This window comes from Peromyscus eremicus, chromosome 22 (genome assembly GCF_949786415.1).
Source record: "Peromyscus eremicus chromosome 22, PerEre_H2_v1, whole genome shotgun sequence".
NCBI lineage: Eukaryota > Metazoa > Chordata > Mammalia > Rodentia > Cricetidae > Peromyscus > Peromyscus eremicus.
The window spans coordinates 24,411,290-24,426,086 of NC_081437.1; the positions used below are offsets into that span (position 1 = coordinate 24,411,290).

Below are 14,797 nucleotides of genomic sequence, written 5' to 3' on the forward strand. Positions count from 1 at the left end.
GAGCGCTGCCCCAGAGCCACTGGGCGGTTTCAGCCTTGGTGCCCGACAGACCCCGCAGCACCCCAGGCTGACGCTTGAAGAAGGGCACTGTGGGTGTCTCAGGTGTGCCAGGGGGACTCATTTGTTTTCCTAGAGTGCCTAAGTCTCTAAAAAAAAAAAAAGGAAATGGAAAAACCTGTGCTGTGTGGTGAGTCATAACAGTAACAGCAGAGTCTTAATTCTGTCACTTGCCCAGCACTGGATGCGAGCTGATTGTTTACTTTGAAGGGTTTTCTCTTGACAAAAATAAAAGACTTAAACCCATTACGGAAACGGGGAAGGGGAGGGGAAAACATTGCCCATCACCATTCTGCCTCACGTTTAAACATTTCTGAGAGGCCTCGGCCACACACGCACCCCAACCACTGTGGCCTCATTGTCACAGTTACTCAAGGGGCACACCACCTCAGGAGCATCCCCATGTCTTCTCAAACTTCAGGGATCAACAGTATCTGAGCTGGGTTTTGCACACGCATAATGACTTCAAGCCCCGCTAAAATAGTCCCTGCAAAACCCAGCCACATAATATAATCATACATGAAGCACTTTAAAATGTGTAGGCTTTGCCTCTGACCTACTGAAAGGGAGCCTCTGGGTTTAGGGCCCATCTGTCTTTACTGAAGAAGGAAAAAAAAAAAAAGGAAGAAAATTCGATGTCTTCTGATTTACAGCCAGCCTGGGAAACACCATCTTAAACAGCATTATTGGATTCCGGGGAGAGGTTAATAACCCATAACCCTCCGCTTGTCCTCTAGGAGGTGGGATTGTGGGCACACTGCCCAGGGGTACGAAGACAGTATAATGGCTCTCGGGGACATCTCTTTGGACTCATCCTGTCAGGTTCATACAGGTCAAAGCCACTGGTCTCTTTTTCAGGAGGCTACAGAAATGCATACTAGGCTCCATCTGGCTGTGGACGTGTAGCGTTTGCCCAGTTCCGTCAGAGGGACCTTGTTTCTTACCCTGTATCTGTTGGATGTGTCTCCTCCTCCATAAACGTGGTGTAGCTCCGTGAGACTCTTGAACCGGAGAGGATGCCGATGTCTGAGAAGCACTGTCTTTCCCAGGAGGAGAGGGACTGCAACCTAAGTGGACCCCACTCTACATTCTCACATGGAGCCTTTAGTCTTCATTATTAAAATTCCCCTCCCCCACTCCACATGGTTTGTTACATAGTCTAGTCTAGGCTGGAACTAGGTTACTCTGTAGTCAGTGCTGTCTCTGTGTGTGTGTGTGTGTGTGTGTATGCACATGCATGCATGCATGTGTGCTCCTAATGAGGACATCAGAATCTCCTGGAGCTTGAGTTACCATTTAGGAGCTGCCCATTGTGGATGCTGAACTCCAGTCCTCTGGAAGAGCAGCAAATGCTCATAACCGCCAAGCCATCTCTCCAGCTCCAGACAACTTTAGGAGACAGATAAGATGCCTAATGTGATTTACAAATGAGAAAACAGACACAGCAAAGTTGAGTCGCCTTGCTGAAGGTCTGCACTAGACTTGAGAGAGTAAATACAGGTCTGTGTGACGTCATGTGTCGGTGAAGATCACCTTGCACCTTTGCAGCATTGGTATTAAACATACATATCACCAGTGTTTTTGCTAAGTAAATTGAGGGGGGGGGTGTTGTTATTTGGGGTTTTGTTTGGGTTGAGTTTTTTGAGACAGTGTCTCATGTACCCCAGGCTGGCCTCAAACTTGATATGGAGCCAGGGATGACTTTGAATTCATAATCCTCCCACTTCTACCTCCCAAGTGCTGGGATTTCAATTGATTTGCTTTTAAGAATTGTTTTGTTTGTTTGGGGGAGCTGTAGTGGCCAGAGAAGTACTTGTAAGACTCAGTTTCTTCTTTCACCATGTGGGTCCCAGAGACTGAACATCTGTCATCGGGTTTGGTGGGAGGTACCTTCACCCACTGAGCAGGCTTTGCCTGTCTCTGCCTTAAAGGGAGGGGAGGGGAGGGGAGGGGAGGAGGGGGGGGTGCTAGAGAGATGGCTCAGTGGTTAAGAGCACTGAGTCATTCTTTCAGAGGACCTAAGTTTGCCTCCTAGCACCCATACGGCAGGCTCCAGGGGACCTGACTCCCCCTCTGACCTCCACTGCCACACATGTGGTGCATAGACATACATGTAGGCGAAAACACTCATACGCATAAAAAAATAAATAAATAAAAATCTAAACACAAAGCCCAAAGCATATAGGAGGCATTCTAAGATGCTGGGGTTTTGTCCATTCAGAAGAAGGTTAAGGTATCTTGGAAACTGGAGTAATGACCCCTAGGGGCCGCTATGTGGGGGTTAGGAACTAAACTCACCAGTGCTCCTAACCACTCGGCCATCTCTGTAGCCTTTGTGTCCAAGACAGGGTCTCACACGGTATCCCAGGCTAGCCTGGAGCTCACTGCGTAGCTCGGGCTAGCTTTGCATTTGTGGTAATCGCCCTGTCTCGGCCTTCCAAGTCCTGAGATTACTGGTGTGAGCCACTGCCCTGGGCTTAGTTTGCTGTTTCGTTTGAGCTTCTCGGGTCTCCTCCACAGCCCCAGATCTGGCCAGAGTTTCCTCACCTGGAGGCCTTCTGGGAAAAGAGAGGTCAGCCTCTGGTTAAAGGAATTGCCCTGTAATAGAAGCCCTCTTCCATGAGTGAGAGGTTGGCCAGCTGATCAGAGGTTGGCTCTAAATATTTAAAGAGCTGTTTACTGAAGTGTGAAGTATGACAAGCACTTTGTGTAAAGATACTTCAGAGTCCCGTTAACAAATTAGTGTGAGCTTAAGGAAATTGATATGTTTCCTATTGTCTGCTTAAAATGTTCATTTTTTTTCAAAAGTAGGTTAGAATGGGGAACCATGAACACAGTCCGAAAGTCCCAGCACTGCTGTGTGTACACTCACGCATAGTTTCATGATGAGGTCTCCTAAGCGCAACTTGTCTGCTTTGCATGAAGCGATCGTTCTTTCCTTCCCGCTTCCCTTTTCAGCTCTGTGCTGAAATGACCGCATGGGAACTGATAAACTCTTGACTACCAAATTCTTCTGCCTCGCTTTCAAGCCCTTAAGCGGCCTCAGCAGGGCCCGCTGCCCTGGCGCCCGCCCTTCTTTCTAGGGCACCTGCTCGTCTGGCTTGCTGCGCATGCTCAGAAGCACCTCACTGGCGGAACCTCAGTCCCAGTCTCCATCTTTCTTCCTGAGCCTGTTACTGCTGGCGTGTGTTTATTTACTCATTTTTATTTCTTTGGTTTCTGATCTTCCCCCGATGTAATGTCAGCTCCACGAGGTGAGGGTTGTTTCTCATTCACCCCGGCATCACTAGCTTGAATAGTGTCTGGACGCTGCGGAGCCAGGAAATGAATAAATTGATTTCGTTCTTGAAAGAAATTGCCTAGGGTATCTTCTAGGCAGTGTATCCTGTGTCTTTATGAACTGATCATTCTGTTTCTGTCTCAGCCTCTTCAGAGTCCAGAAGATATTTCAGGAAGGGAGACTTGCCTTTGTCTTATTATATCATGACTATTATTATTAAGGAGCCCCCCCCCCATAGTGTTTGAGATAGCAAATAGTCCATTTTTCATTGCTAGAATACCCAAGGCAAGGTAGTGATCAATAAAAAAGGTTTATTTGGGCCGGGCGGCGGTGGCGCATGCCTTTAATCCCAGCACTTGGGAGGCAGAACCAGGCTGATCTCTGTGAGTTTGAGGCCAGCCTGGTCTACAGAGCGAGATCCAGGACAGGCACCAAAACTGCACAGAGAAACCCTGTCTCAAAAAACAAAAAACAAAAAACAAAAACAAAAACAAAACAAAAAATTATTTGGGCTCACTAGTCTGGTAGTCCAAGGTCAAGGGCCAGCATCTGGTGACAGTCTTCTTAGGGGAGGGGTCCTGAGGCAGCCCAGGGCATCATACTGCAGGAGACAGAGATGAATGTATGTGTGTCCTATCGGATTCAGTCCTGGGGAAGCCACCAAGATTGAGTCATGGAGTCTCCATTCTAAAGACCTCTTTGAGTCCTAATTACCTCTCAAAAGTCCTGTCCCAAAATACCACGGTCCCTGGAGTTCCCACCCTCTTTAATACTTCACAGTGGGGATTACAGTCTAAATAGGGCACACCCAGAGAAAAGTACCTAGGCTATATTTACTGTTTTCGTTTTGTTTTTTGGGACAAGGTCTCACTGTATAGCCTTGGTTGGCCTGGAACTCACTCTGTAGAGCAAGCAGGCTGGCCAAGAACTTATAGAGATCTGCCCGCCTCTGCCTCTGGAGTGCTGAGGTTGAAGGTGTGTGCCACCACTTATATTTACGTTTTGACCAAAGGAGACAGGCCACAGTAGACACTCACTGGGACTGGGTTGGAGGTTCTGTGAGTCCAGGCAGGTGGGGAAGCCCAGACCCCGTTCTGTCGGCAGGAACTGTTGCTTGCCCACTTCTGTTTGAGAAACAGTGCTTCTGGGAGCTAAGGAATCTTGCCTGCTTAGGGGTCTCTACTAATGGCTTTGGAGTCCCACTCCAGCCTCCACTGTAGGAGACAGTAGGTCTACAGTCAGACACAAAAAGTACCGGAGGTTATTTAGACACTTCCAGTGACTAACACCAACCATGCTTGTTCTCTTAGGATGCAAGTCCTTCCTGCATCTCTAATTTCTCCTGCTCTCACCCTCACAGAAACTATAACTTTTAATTCCACTTTTTTTTTTTTTAATTAGAAATTGATTATTTGTAGCCAGGTTCATTCTCAGGCCATTTTTGTGACGCTCAGCCCAAGTTCTCACAAGACTCTAAATCCTTGCTCAGGGGGCTGCTGGTCCACACTTCTAAGGAAAGAAGAAAATTATCTTGTTTTCATTTTTATTTTTCATTTGAAGAAGAAAACTGTCAGGTGACCTGGTGAAACTCAGATCGGCTGTGCTGTTTTGCCTGTTTATTTAGAAAACACCCTATGGAAAGACTGAGTTTCTGACTCTTTAAGCTCCGGGCAGGGTGTTAGATTCCTGCTTCTTGTAGGTCGTGCTTGAGGCAGAGCAGGGAAGGCACAGAGTAAGCGTGGCTGGCACAGAGCCTACCTGGGAGCTCCCGTTCTAGCTGCTGAGTCAAAGGGAAGCACCACCTCATCGTCCCCTGTCCTTTCTGTGTCCCTTGGCTAATAAAATACTGTTGGGGTAGGGTGTGGGGGCGGTCTAGATACAGTCTCCCATGGCCCGAGCTAGCCTCAGACTGGCTATGGAGCTGAGGATGACCTTGAACTCCTGATCCTCCTGCCTCCACCTGAGTGTGAGGATTACAAGTATGTGTCACCACACCTGGTTTTAGGTGATGTTGGGATGTTTGGGGATCATGTATGCAGGCCAAGCACTCTCTCAGCTGAGCTACGTCCCCGGGCCCTGACCCACCCTGTGCAGTGTGTGTATGGGTCTGTTTCTAAACGATTGTTGTTATTTTCTACCATATTCCTGAAGGAGCTAACAAGGGTACAAATCACACCCGCATGGTCTCTCCAAAGATAGCACAAATAAAGACCAAGCACCCGAAGTGTGCTCAGCATTACAGTTCTTAAAGGAACCCACAATGAGATACCCTTGCACCCATGAGAACGACTCCTCGGAAAAATGAACACGTGTTGGCAGGCATAGGAAGGGAAGGAGAAATGCCTTACAGTGTTGGTGGAATTAGTCCAACCACTTAGGAAGACAGTCGCTCAGAAGGCAGTGAGCATGTGGCTCAGCAGTTTTATCTCTAGATGAGGACTCAAGAGAAAACATATTTCTACACAAATTTGGAAACAACCCAAATGTAAATCAACTGATAGGAAAATGTGGTATGTTTATATTGTGGAATATTATTCATCCATAAAAAAAGAAATACTTGTTTGTGGTATAATACGAGGGAAGCTTGAACACATCTTGCTAAGTTAAAAGAAGTCAGACATGAAAGCTACTGATTGTTTGTGTGTAATATACAGAACCGGTGAAACTACAGAGACAGAAAGAATCGTGGTTCTCAGGGCAGGGGAGACTAGATCACGACTGCTAATGGGCAAGGGATTATTGGGAGTAGTAAAACTTTGCTGGAACTAGAGGGTGGGATGGCTTCACAGTCTCATGAACACACTAAAAACTACTAAACTACACTATGCAGACTAGGCTGGCCTAGAACTCATAAAGATCTGTCTGCTTCTGCCTCCCTAGTGCTAGAATTAAAGGCATGTGCCACCACAACTGGCTAAAATAAAAAATAAAAAACTACTAAACTGTGTATTGAAAAGGTCAGGGACGGGGGCTTTGATTCAGTCAGTAAGTGCTGGCTCAGCATGCACAAAGTCCTGGGTTCAAACCCCAGTGCAGCATAAACCAGGTGTGGTGCAGATGCCTGTAAGCATTTGGATGGTAGAGGACGGAGGGTATGAAGTGCAGCATCATCCTTGGCTGCATGACATTCTAGGCCAGCACAAGCTCCTGTCTGAAAAAGGAGTGGGACAGATTTATGAGATGTAAGCTCACCTCTACTTAAATAAAAGGAAACCCTGCAGGAAGGATGTTGAAACAAGAAGATCTTAACAGGTTTCAGCGACACTGCTATGACATTGGAGCTGTGGAGGTGGTTTAGACATTAAGATCACTGGTTGCTCTTCCAGAGGACCCGGGTTCAATTCCCAGCCCCCACGTGGTAGCTAACAACCATTTGGTACTCCAGTTCCAGGAGTTCTGTAGGCACCAGGCATACAGGTAGTTCACAGACATACATGCAAGCCAAACACCCATATACATAAATATATAAAACAAAACTTAAAGAAAAAAAAGAAATGGGAATCCTCAGTCCTCATGGGGGGGGGGGATAAGGTGGCTCACCTACTTTGGGAAACAGTATGAAAGAAAGTTCCTCAGACCTTGTTTATACAGCTAGCATGCGGCTCAGCGGTTCCATGTCAGCATGCTCACTGAAAAGAAATAAAACATATATTGGGGCTGGTGAGGTTGCTGAGTGGGTAAAGGCTCTCGTCACCAAGCCCAAGTGCAGTCCTGGAGCCTACGTGGTAGAAGGAGAGGGACAGCTCACACGCACGTCCTCTCACCTCACACCATAGCACTCACGCGCGCTTGCACGCACGCACGCACCACGTGCACATGCAAAGTAAAAGAACGAAGTGTCTATTGATAGAGAAACTTGTAAGTAAAAGTTCATTACTGCTTCATCTGTAGTTGCTGGAAGCTGGAAGCAAGGGAGTACTCCTCAGCAGTAAACGAAAGTGGACACCAAAAACCCTCCTGCTCCTTCAGAACCAGAACTATGCACAGAACGATTCTGTTGGGTGACATTTCTGGGAAGGTAGAGCCAGGTAGACACCCCACACGTCGGTGCCCAGCGGTGGCCTGAGCTCACTCCAGCTCACTCGGCGGTGGTGGCAGCAGCTGAGGACAGACTGTCCTCAGGGATTATTTTATGGTGATGGAAAATGTTCTAAAACTGGATTGTGGCGGTTGATTATACAAATGTTTAAATCTGCTAAGACCGTTGGATTGGATAGGTTTTATGGTATGCAAACGAAACCTCAAAAATTGATTTTAAAAAAAATCAGTCAGTCTCAGACTCTGGATACTTGAATTTGGGAGAAAAACAAAACAAAAACAAAAACCTCTCCTCTCCTAGACCCGACCTCCCACGGATGCCAGCTTCAACTTCGATGCCAACAAACAACAGAGGCAGCTCATTTTAGAACTGGAAAACAAGAACAGGTGAGAATGCTTTCCCACCTGTGTCCTACGGCCAGTGTCCCCTTCTGTGGGGTCCTCATCGCCCCACAGACTACGCGGCTTGTTCGCTTGTTCTTTTTGCTTCTGTAAAACGGCCCCTTGTAACCGAGGCTGACCTCGAACTCACTGTGTAACGCAAGCTGACTTGGCTGTCTGGACGCTCCTGCCCACCCCCTACCTACACCTCAAGTGCTAGGATTGTGGATGGGTCACCACACCCAGCTCTGTACGGCTCCTCAGTAGACAGGAGTGGCCCAGGACTGGGAGAGACACTGCATGCTGTCCGTTCACGCTGTCCTACGCTCCGTCCTGTTACCTCTAGAGAGGCTCTGTCTGAGGACCCTGCCCACCCACCAGTGTGTCCCCAATAGCATTTTGCTCTGTCTTAGCATCTCTTCATGGTCTATTACACTACATGTATCCAGTCTTATTTTATCGTAAAAGGCCATTTTAAATGTTGCTAAAAGGCCCAGGGAACTACACATTACACCACTATGAAGCAAGAGGTAGACACTAGGATACGGGGACTGACCCTTGTGTAGCAAGCACTGGGGAGGAGATGGCAGGAGTCAAGCGAGAGTTGGGAAGTCCACATACGACCCACATTGGGAGGCTGCAAAGAGTTCTCTTTCCCTGAAGTGGAGCAGGGTAAATAAAACGTCCCAGTTACCATTTCCCCTTCCTGGAGAGGGTTCAGGTCTTGAGAAGAGCGTAGTCTGTGGGGAGAGCACCCGAGGAGCCGTCGGGGGGAACTGTTGAGAAGGTATCCACTGCCTCAGAACGGAAGGGAGAGGAGGCACCAAGGGGTAAAGACGTGGGGAAGGAGACATCAGACACTAACAGGGTCTCCCGCCACCCCCAGAGAGATCCTGCAGGAGATCCAGCGCCTGCGGCTGGAACACGAGCAGGCTTCCCAGCCCACTCCCGAGAAGGCCCAGCAGAACCCCACGCTGCTGGCGGAGCTGCGCTTGCTGAGGTAGGCACACATGCACCTGCTCCCAGGCTGCAGCCTCTGGTGGGGTGTCTGCACGGGGAAGCCAGCCCAGTGGGATAGGATCTGTTCAATGGCAGAACCTGGAGCGTCAGCACAGACTGCCCGAGAGTTCCGTCCACCACGCTGGAGAACATGGTATGAGGATGACCAGACCTGTAACGAGTCATCTTCCTCTCTACCGCAGAAGCACGTGTGTTTCCCGTAAGTGGAGACATGGAAACCCGCCATATGGAAACCAAATCCGATGTCTTAGTTCTTTCTTACCAGAGCTCCAGATTCTTGAATAGTGTGCCTTGCTGTTTCTGTTGTAGCATTTAGAATTCTGCATTTGATACTTCATTTTGGGGGAGGGGGAGGGGGAGATAAGATCTCACTCTGTAGCCCAGGCTGGCCTAGAACTTTTAGTGTTATGTAGTATAGGCTGGCTTTGAACTTGTGGTGATCTTTCTTCCTCAGCCTCCCCAGGGCTAGGATTGTAGGCCTGCACCACCATGGCCACCTCATACTTCCTCATGAATGTGCTAGCATCTGGGATACACATAGCTGAATAGCGGAGTTTTTCAGGTGCTTTCTTTATATCCTTAACCATGATTTCAGTTAGGTAGGGAACAATGATTATTGGTTCTCTGCTTGTATCCTGTCATTTAGATTTTTATCATCAAGAAATAAAGCATAAAGAACTGAAACCATTCAGATGAATACAATTAGCCAGTTCCGAGTGTCCTTCCCCCAAAGCTTCATTGCAGGCTGGACATGTCAGTGCACACCTTTAAACCCAGCACTTGAGGCAAAGGCAGGAGGATCTTTATGAGTTCAAGGTCGGCCTGGTCTACATAAGTTCCAGGCCAGCCATGGATGCATAGTGAGACCCTATCTCTGAGGGGGAAAAAAAGCTTCATTTCAGTCTGTGATTTAGTTAGGCTGGTTTTTTGTTTTGTTTTGTTTTGTTTTGTTTCGTGGCCCCATTGTTCACTGCCACATGTTTGGGATGGTCACATGGTAAGTGCTTTACTAAGAAAGATTGAGGAAGCAGGTGCTGACTCCAGCAGAGGGTAAGAAGAGTCATCCATCAGCTTAGGACGCACTTGCTTCACTCCCTTCGCTCAGCTCAGGTACAGGTGACCGTTTATCTCTAGAAAAGCAGAAACCGTCGCTCTGGAATCTGTTGCCAGAACTGTAGTTACCGGAAGGGTCTGGTGACGGTGGTATAAGGACCTGAAAAGCACTGCGGATTCAGTCAGCTGGAGCTGGCTCCGGAGATGCCACACAAAGTAGCAAGAAGCAGGAGTTTAAGTCCGAGGGGGATCTCTGGTTTGAGAAGTCAGGAGTCTAACTCAGAAACAGCTTCTGTAGCATGAGGCAAGGAGGCACGTTTGACCACTGGGCTAGGTCAGTTGTCTGTACAGGTGCGCACACACAGTACAAAGCCAATCACAGATGAATTAAACAGAAAGACAGAACTTGAAAACTTCTGAGAGAAAACACAGAAGAATTTCTTTAGGGTTTTGGAATGGAAAATGGTTGTTCAGAATTACTTACAATGGAAAGAAACTGGTAAAGCCATCTACATAGATAATAAGACCAGCGGGGCTAAGGATGTAGCTCAGCTGGCAAAGTGCTTGCCTGGCATACACAAAGCCCTGGGTTCAGTCCCAGCACAGCGTAAACCAAGCATGGTGGTGCATGCCTGTAACCCCAGCACTTGGGAGGTAGAGGCAGGAGGATCGTAAGTTCAGGGACCCTCAGCTGCATAGAGTTTAAGGTCAGCATGAAATGAAGGAGACGTGTCTCCAGCAAAACAAGGCGGGTTCACCTGTAGGTATTTCGTGCCTTTTTGGTTTTGACCTGTCCATATGAGTTCAGGACCTGCCAATCACAAGTCTCTGTTTCTGATGAGTTCCTCCGTCCACCTCCCGGGCAGGCAAAGGAAAGATGAGCTGGAGCAGAGGATGTCAGCGCTGCAGGAGAGTAGGCGGGAGCTGATGGTACAGCTGGAGGGCCTGATGAAGCTGCTAAAGGTAAGAACCTGTGTGCTCTCCGCCCACCGCATCTCTCACCAAACAACATGGGACCGCGGCTTGACCATGGGGCCGAGAAACAGTTTTCAGGTAAACTCGCATAAGTGGAGCCTGATCGGGTATCAGTCATTGATATTAGCATAGAGCCTCCAAGATGCCTTAGCGGTAAAGGTGCTTGCTGCCAAGCCTGACCATCTGAGTTCAAACCCCAGGACCCACAGGGTGGAAGGAGAGAACTGACTCCTGCAAAGTGCCTTGACTTCCAAATGCGCGCGCGCGTAAATAAATAAAATAATAGTTTTAGAAAGAATAATGTTCTTAAGTAATTGCTTTGGCTCCATGGTTAAGAGCACTGACTGCTCTTCCAGAAGACTCACATTCTATGCCCAGAACCCACATGCAGCTCACAACTATTTGAAACTCCAGTTCCAGAGGATCCAACACCGTCTTCTGGCTTCCACGAGCACCAGGCACACAGGGGTGCAAATACATAAATGCGAAGAATACACACAGAAATAAAATGATTGCAAATAAGGACGTTTGTCAATCAGATATTAACTATGTATAAATGAAAACTATTTCTTAACTCCTTAGTTTCTTTTATGACAAGTTTTCAGATAGCCTATCTAAATATTTGGCGAACATCAATTGTCCTCTTTTTAATAAGAAGTACAGCAGCAAACTGTATCAGGATGTTTACAGAGAAGCAGCACCAGGAGGATAGTTACAGCTATAGAAGGGGATTTATCATGGAAAGTAGCTTGCTCCATCATGGAGGCAGAGGCATCTACTAGGGAGACACAGGAAAAGCAGTGGTGTGATCCAGTGTGACTGAGGCCTGAGGACCTGGGGTACTGACTGTGTCATCCGAATCCAGGAGGTGGGTTGTAAGGAATGGGTGGTGGGTCGACCTAAGTCCTGGAGTCTGGGGGGCCAAACCCAGGGGAGCCCCAGTGTGGATCAACAACACCCCTCACCAAGAGAGAACACACTTGTTTTCTTTGCCTTCTGGTTCCCTCCAGTTCCTCTGTGGTCAGGATGGTGTCTTTCCCTGTTGGTGAGAGCAGATCTTCTGTCCTTGGTCTTCTGGTTCTAGAACCAGGCTCTTCTCAGTACTCTCAGGACAGGCTTGGACATACTGTAATTTCTGTGCCTAGCCTTGAACCCAGTCAGGTGGTCCTAAAGGTAAACACCATGTAATCCAGTTTACTCATCCTGATTCTTTGCTATATTGGGGGGAAAAAAATCAGAATATCCACTCTAGGTTTAGTGTATAGGAGAAGTGAATAAATCCACATTTCGGCTTTTTCAGCGTTTGCTGGAAAGCACATTACAGCCCCTTACTCTACATCAGAGAAAGGCGATGGTGGCCTTAAATGTCCTCACCTGCACGGTGTGTCAGCGCTGGAGACTCAGTGGATTGTGTGGCAGAGATTCGAGGGTGGTTGCCTGTGCTGTTTAAGGTCCTACCCGTCAAGGCTGCGCCCCCACCACATAGTACAGTCTGCCACAGCAGCCATAGCCCGCTGTAGAGAGCAGACTGAATCTGTGACAAAGAGGAGTTATTAACAATTTTAAAAAGCAGGGTTGAGACAATACTTGGCAGGCTAGAAGAGCAAGACACTACATGATGTTAGGAGACTTGTGTGATCACCAGGCCTGAGGTGACAAGAGTCGACCTAAGAGTGGGAACTCAAGAAGGCAGTAGCTGAGACGTCTCCTCAGTGTCTACGTTCTAAGCCAGCCCCTTAATAATAATAAAGTGGGTCCTGGCGACTGGCAGAAATGTTCTGTTTGTGTTGGAAACTGATGTTTTACTTCCTCAAGCAATTACTTCTTTCAGTCTGGAGCTGAGGTTTTTGGTTTTTTTTTTCCCCTTGCTTCATCCTGGTATTTGGTTTATTTTACATGGACAGACGTGTGTCTGCATAGACCCTGTTACAGATTTCCTCTCAGACGTATTTCATGTGCAAGTGAGTCTAATTTCAAGAAAACCTTAACCAGAAACTTGATCGGTCAAGTTCCCTGGAGTCGTCAGGTACTCAGCTCAGTGGCCCCATCCCCAACTCACGACAGCAGCTGTGTACATAAACAGTTGTCTCGTGTGACAGCTCTCGCCTTGAGAGGTGTTGAAAGCTCCGCCTTATGGAGTTGGCACACTTGTAGGCCAGGAAATGGTATGAGCATGCCCCTCCCGTTCCTGTGTCAACCTCCAAATGTTAGCCACACATGGATGGGAAAGTGCCCAGCTGTGATTTTTAGTTTGCTTTGCTCCAGTGTTTTGGAGACAGTCTTACTATGTACCTTAACTGGCCTGGAACTCGGAGATCTGCCTGCCTCAGACCTCTCACGTGCTGGGATTATTGTGCACCACTGTGCCCTCTCTGGCCCTCTGAGGGCACCTGTATGCAGATGATGCACATATAGACAAGCAGGTGCACACACATACACATAAATAAAAAAATAAATCATAGGCCGGGTGGGTGGTACACGCTGTTAATCCCAGGACTTGGGAGGAGGAGGCTGGGAATCTCTAGGAGTTCAAGGCCAACCTGGCCTACATAGTGAGACCCTGTCTCAAAATAGTAGTAATAATTACTATTAATTATTATTATGAGTCTATATGTTTTTCAAGTTTCTAAATGTCACGTTAAGTAGTTGATGAATAATGACTAGACCCAGTCCTTGTCATCAATCGGTGTCAACAACCTTCTCCTTTGTTTTTTTCTTTTAATGATATAATGTCATTGACACTCAGGTACCAACGTTCTATACGTTTTCTTTATATTTTTTCTTGATGCATCAATATGTAACTAACCTCTGTTTCAAACTGCTTATTTAATCTGTAAGTATATGTCAACTTTTCTGTTTTTAACTCTTGCTTCCAATGTTTTTACTTCATTTAAATTTTCTAATATTGCGTTTGTGTTGGTTTTTAATACAGACTACCGCCCAACAGTAGTGGTGCACACCTTTAATCCCAGCGCTTGGGAGGCAGAGGCAGGTGGATCTCTGTGAGTTCGAGGCCAGCCTGGTCAACAGAGCGAGTTCCAAGATAGGCTCCAAAAGCTACACAGAGAAACCCTGTCTGGAAAAAATGAAAACAAACAAACAAACAAAAAATACAGACTGCTGTAGAACTTACTTGTAGCTCTAGGCTGGCCTTGAACTCATGATCCTTCTGCCTCAGCATCTTAGAGTTCTGGGATTATAGGCATCAACCACTATGCTTGGGTTAGACAGTCAGTGTCTTTGGAGATGATTGCAATAACTATGTTATTACTCTTCCACCATATAGAAGAGATAGATTCACGTATTTTTAGGGAACATAAACTCTTCTAGATTTGTGCCTCATCATTAAGATATCATGACACCCTTTAAATCAGGTTAGTTCTATCTCTTGTCATCAGTCCATGCTGACTGATTCTAGTGGACTGATACAGAATGCTCTCAGACCTTATAGCTGACCTTTTTACTGTGCTGACAGAGCCCTAAAGGCTTTATGTGACTAACTCTTGTGAGTTTGTGTAACACCAGCCTAGGTGTTACACAGAATCTACCCTCTTTCTACTAGGAGACCTCCTCAGTCCTGAGAACACTGCCCTATCCATCAGCTCATCCCAGCCTGGCCCATGTTTCCCGGATAAGTCTTAATAATAATAATAATAATAATAATAATAATAATAATAATAATAATGTCTTGGGGCAGCCTACACAGCAGAGTGAGCATGGTGTGGTTTTAAAACATTATTTCTGAAATGTCCATACTTTGTGTCAAGACTGATCTTGAGACGGCCCTCCTGCCTAAGCCTCCCACGAGCTGGGAACCCACGAGCTGGGAACCCAGGCATGAGCCAACACAGCAGCTTCCCTGTTGTGTTAAACCGAAGCCGTGGTATCTTTGTTACCAAACCTGAGGCACATGGTAATACTTAGCAGTGTTCTTAGTATAGCCAGGATTTCGGCCTGTGAAGATTGCCCCACCCTCCTGACCGCTCTCACTGT

At 47.2% G+C, this 14,797-nt stretch overlaps 1 protein-coding gene across 1 annotated transcript in view; it reads left to right on the forward strand.

Moving 5' to 3' along the window:
- Dtnb (dystrobrevin beta) overlaps positions 1 to 14,797 on the forward strand; it is a 204,364-nt gene that overhangs the window by 159,825 nt on the left and 29,742 nt on the right. Inside the window, exons 13-15 of the mRNA XM_059248686.1 lie at positions 7,677 to 7,762; positions 8,643 to 8,756; positions 10,696 to 10,792. Coding sequence (XP_059104669.1) covers positions 7,677 to 7,762; positions 8,643 to 8,756; positions 10,696 to 10,792 — 297 coding nt within the window. The remainder of the gene's footprint in view (positions 1 to 7,676; positions 7,763 to 8,642; positions 8,757 to 10,695; positions 10,793 to 14,797) is intronic.